At 46.5% G+C, this 4965-nt stretch overlaps 1 protein-coding gene across 1 annotated transcript; it reads left to right on the top strand.

The window, feature by feature from the left end:
* The first annotated feature begins 1876 nt into the window (after nt 1–1876).
* MGAT1 (mannosyl (alpha-1,3-)-glycoprotein beta-1,2-N-acetylglucosaminyltransferase) lies at nt 1877–3238 on the top strand. Its single transcript, XM_006898132.1, has one exon. It carries the CDS (start codon nt 1895–1897, stop codon nt 3236–3238), a length of 1344 nt encoding a protein of 447 aa, XP_006898194.1. The 5' UTR covers nt 1877–1894.
* The last annotated feature ends 1727 nt before the right edge of the window (nt 3239–4965 follow it).

Below are 4965 nucleotides of genomic sequence, written 5' to 3'. Positions count from 1 at the left end.
ATAAATATAATAGTCATAATTGACGTGATGACACGCAATAACAATAGCATCATATACCTGTTTGCTACAAATATTAATAAAACCATAGGTACCTCCAATAATTTTAAGTACCACCTTTATCATACACTGAATTTCTATATGTTGTTGAGTCTTTTTCTGGACTTCACTTGTATTTCATTGTTACTGATAGATGCTCTTCATTTGACTCCATAGCAGTTGCTAACTCCATCCCAGTGTACAACTGACTGACACCATGCCCACCCCAGCACCATCTTCACAGTCTCCACTGAGCTTAACGTCATCATTGTGTCATCACTGTGTGATCACTGTGTCAGTCCTTCTCCTTGATAATCTTCCTCTCCGATGCTAATCTTTTGTCTTTCCAAGCATGATGTCCATTTCCAAGGACTGACCTTACTGACAACATGCTCAGAGTCTGAGTCTCAAAACCCTTGCTTCTAAGGAGCATTCTGACTGCACCTCTTTGAAAACACAGATTTGTGTTCTTACAGAAGACCATGGCATATCTGATACTCTTTACCAGCACCACAACTCAAAGGCATCAGTAAATCTTTGGCCTTCTTTTGGTTTATGGGTTTATATCAGTAAAGAGCTGATATAATTGCAACTAACAGTAACAAGAACCATGGTTTTAATTATAGTGACTTTGTGTAGTATACAGTGGTTTAATATCTGGTATTCTTCCATCATAACTAATTTTCATAGGTATTCTTGCATGTTTAGTTTCTCTTACTAAGGTGAGTGTCAATTTGTGGAGCTACATAAACAGGTATTATTTTGCGGATTAATCGTTCATCTGGATATTTAAGTATCCTAACCAAGAACAAGGAAGGTTCCATGAAGGTTTTGGAATGTTTTGATTAAATTTATTCCTAAGAGTTTTATCATTTCGTGACTGCTGTAAATGGAGTTTATTCATCCATTATTTCCTCCATTTGTGGGTGAGAACTTAGTTATTTCTGCATGTTAATTTTTATATCCTGATAACTTTAGCCCATTCTTGATTGTATGTGTTGGTTTTATCATGAATATTTTCCAGACATAATCTCAGAGCATCAGCAATCAGAACATTTTCCTTCTTCGCAATTCTTCCTGTAATTATTTTCTGTAGTCCAGTTGTGTTGTCTGATTCTCTCAGCTAAGGTAAATAGTAGTGGGATAGTTGTCATCTTGGCTTTATTCTTGACATTAGTAGGATTGCTTTCAGGGCTTTCTTGTTAAGTAAGATCCTGTCTTTAGCACCGAGGTACTTTATTTCATTTTTTAAGCCTATCATTTTTGGGCAGTTTGACTTGAGTAATGAGAGGCAGATATTCTCACTCCCTTGTCCCATAGCCTTTAAACTTTGAAGAGAAGATGAGAACTGAAATCTTCTGTCCCAGGCGGTGGAGTGGGGAGTGGGAGTTCCTTTGCTTTCCTTCACTCCATCAATAGCACCCTCCACATCTGTCTCAAATGTGTATTGTTTTTCTGAGAAGAGTTAACTCACTTTGAAATCGTGGAGATTGTTGTCACTATCACGTATCTATGATCCCATTCTCATTAATCCCCTAGATTAAGGGAAGGGCAGGTTTTTTCTTTTTTCTTTTTTTTTTTTCCAGGTTTTTTTCTAAGAGAGTTTCATTCAGTCTCCTCATCAGTCCTCACTCTCTTAATCCCTTTTCACTGGCCCATACATTTCTGTACCTCCTGGGGATGTGGACCTACATGCCTTTGTGATGATGGTTTCTTCTTTCCTCTTTTTAGGTGCATGGCTGCTTCCAGATTGTGAAGCCGGAGAACGCTGCCCCAGAAGGTTGGGAAAGTGAGCCAGGAATACAGAGGGCAGCCCAGAGCCCTACTCATTTCCCTGCCCTCCCCTGTGGGGGCCAGGATGCTGAAAAAGCAGTCTGCAGGGATTGTGCTGTGGGGCGCTATCCTCTTTGTGGCCTGGAATGCCCTTCTGCTCCTCTTCTTCTGGACACGCCCAGCACCTGGCAGGCCACCCTCAGACAGTGCTCTTGATGATGACCCTGCCAGCCTTACCCGTGAGGTGATTCGCCTGGCCCAGGATGCTGAGGTGGAGTTGGAACGTCAGCGGGGGCTGTTGCAGCAGATCAGAGAGCACCATGCTCAGTGGAGGCAGCGGTTGAGAGTGCCCACTGCGGCCCCTCCTGCCCCACCACGTGTGCCTGTGACCCCGCCGCCAGCAGTGATCCCCATCCTGGTCATTGCCTGTGACCGTAGTACTGTTCGGCGCTGCCTGGACAAGCTGCTGCATTATCGCCCCTCAGCTGAACATTTCCCCATTATTGTAAGCCAGGACTGTGGGCATGAAGAGACTGCCCAGGTCATTGCCTCCTATGGCAGCGCCATCACACACATACGGCAACCTGACCTGAGCAACATTGCTGTGCCACCCGACCACCGCAAGTTCCAGGGCTACTATAAGATTGCGAGGCATTACCGTTGGGCACTGGGCCAGATCTTCCACAATTTCAAATTCTCAGCGGCTGTAGTGGTTGAGGATGATCTGGAGGTTGCACCAGACTTTTTTGAGTACTTCCAGGCTACCTACCCAATGCTGAGGAATGACCCCTCGCTCTGGTGTGTGTCAGCCTGGAATGACAATGGCAAAGAACAGATGGTGGACTCAAGCAAGCCTGAGCTGCTCTACCGTACGGACTTTTTCCCTGGCCTCGGCTGGCTATTGCTGGCCGAACTCTGGGCTGAGTTGGAACCCAAGTGGCCCAAGGCCTTCTGGGACGACTGGATGCGCAGGCCAGAGCAGCGACAGGGGCGGGCCTGTGTGCGGCCTGAAATCTCAAGAACAATGACCTTTGGCCGTAAGGGTGTTAGCCATGGGCAGTTCTTTGATCAGCATCTGAAATTCATTAAATTGAACCAGCACTTTGTGCACTTCACCCAGCTGGACCTGTCCTACCTACAGCGGGAGACTTATGACCGAGATTTCCTTGCACGTGTCTATGGTGCTCCCCAACTACAGGTGGAGAACGTGAGGACCAATGAGAGAAAGGAGCTGGGGGAGGTGCGGGTACAGTACACAGGAAGAGACAGCTTCAAGGCCTTTGCCAAGGCCCTGGGTGTTATGGATGACCTCAAGTCAGGTGTCCCCAGGGCTGGCTACCGGGGCATTGTCAGTTTTCTGTTTCGGGGCCGTCGTGTCCACTTGGCACCCCCACAGACCTGGGAGGGCTATGATCCTAGCTGGAATTAGTCCACCTGCCTGTCTCTTTGGTCCCCTTCTCTTGCTGTATTCGTAGGCAGAGACAGAACTACAGGTCCTGGGCCGTGCCATCCTGTCTGTATGTCTCTTGTCTTGGGTCCATTTATTTTTATTTTTAGAATGGCATTCGAGTGCACGACGATAGAGTGAGGGTTATTCTCCCATCCTCAAGGGGGCTCGGATCAGAGCACTCTTTCTGGGGGTATATTGGGAGGTGATAGGCAAGAAACCACTGTGTGGTAGAGGGAGACTTGGGCTTGCTGGGTCCAGAAACGTCCATGTTGGGACTTTTTGTCTATGGTATCTCCAGAGAGGTTAGTGACCTTAGCTCTCTTAACCAGGCCTCCTCTCTCCTTATCTGACTCTTTCAGAGTTGTCTCATCCCTCCTCCCTTGCCCTGTACCTTTCCCATCTTTCCCTAATGTGGGTGGCACCGCTGGAGTGTGTGAGAAAGAGCTACACATGTGGCCAGATTGAGACAAACCACAGATTTCACCTCTGACAATTGGAGTGGACTTGTCAAGGTTTACTGTCACCTCTTCTTGTTTTCTCCTCTTCTGCTTGGGTGCTTTTCCCATCTCTTTTTATCCCTGTGACCTCTTCTCATCCTTCTTGGCAGCCCAGCAATTAGTGATTCTAAGATAAAAAGCTAAAGGAAGAAAGCAAAATCTTTCATCAGCTCCTCACTAGCTTTGGGATGTAAAGGAGATGGAAGGAAAAAGCCTCAGTTGCGGCAGGATCAACCCTTCTCCTGTCCTCAAAGAGGCAGACTCTAGTCTCCAGCTCCCCCTCCTGTAAACATCAGTGCCTCCTCCTAGAGGAGGGTTTGGTGCTGCCTTGTAGAAAGAGAGAATCAGCTTCTTGGGTACCTTCTTCCCTTGAAATGTGAGGCACGGGCTCCCACCTGAGGGCTGTGGATTTGATGCCTTCCTCAGTGTGGTGTGAGTAGTGAAGACCAGGACTGCTCTAGCCACGCAGCAGCCCTGCCCCAGCCCCTCTCCCTCCATGCTTTCCCACATCCTGACAGGTTAGGATGCACATGGCAGGTCGGGAAGGATATGTGTGCTTTTGTTTCTTGCCTGACCTCAATTTCATGGAAGAAAGTTAAAGCTAAAGAATTATTTTCAAAAATAAAGTAAAGACTGAATTGTCTGAAAAAAAAAATTTGTGTTGTGTGTATATGTCTTGGGGGAAAAAAGATGAAGGCTAGAGGAAGAGAAGAAAGGAAAAAACCATGATTGCAGACTCAGGGAAAGTACTAGAAAGGTCAGTAGAGGAAAAAATGGGGAAAGGAAAACGAACAGAAGAGATGAATGAGAAAGGGAAAAAAGCTATGGCTAGCGAGAGGAATGTGAGAGTGAAAGGTCTGTAAGGTGATGAGGCTGAGGGCATTTGGATCATTAGTCCTCGCAGGTGGGTTCACGGTGCCTTCAGCAGGATGGTCTACTGTAAGTCCACTCTGGACACAGCAAGCCTAGCCTCTAAGATAATTTCTAAACCTGGTCAGTCTTATAAGAGAGGGTGCTTTTGCAGGGTACCTTCTACTCACTAAAGGCAGCATTTATTGAACACCCATGAGCTCCAAAGGTGTACCTGATACCCAATTATGGCAGTGGTATTAGATACTGGACTAAGGTCCTTGTGAAAATGCTTTTTATTACTGCTATCCAGAGTGCACACAGACACAACATAGTAAATGTGAAGGCAGATGGGCAGCT

This window comes from Elephantulus edwardii, unplaced genomic scaffold, assembly GCF_000299155.1.
Source record: "Elephantulus edwardii isolate Elephantulus edwardi_28Jun2011 unplaced genomic scaffold, EleEdw1.0 scaffold00221, whole genome shotgun sequence".
NCBI lineage: Eukaryota > Metazoa > Chordata > Mammalia > Macroscelidea > Macroscelididae > Elephantulus > Elephantulus edwardii.
Note: the sequence above shows the minus strand (reverse complement) of the source record. Positions and strands in the feature narration are given on the sequence as shown.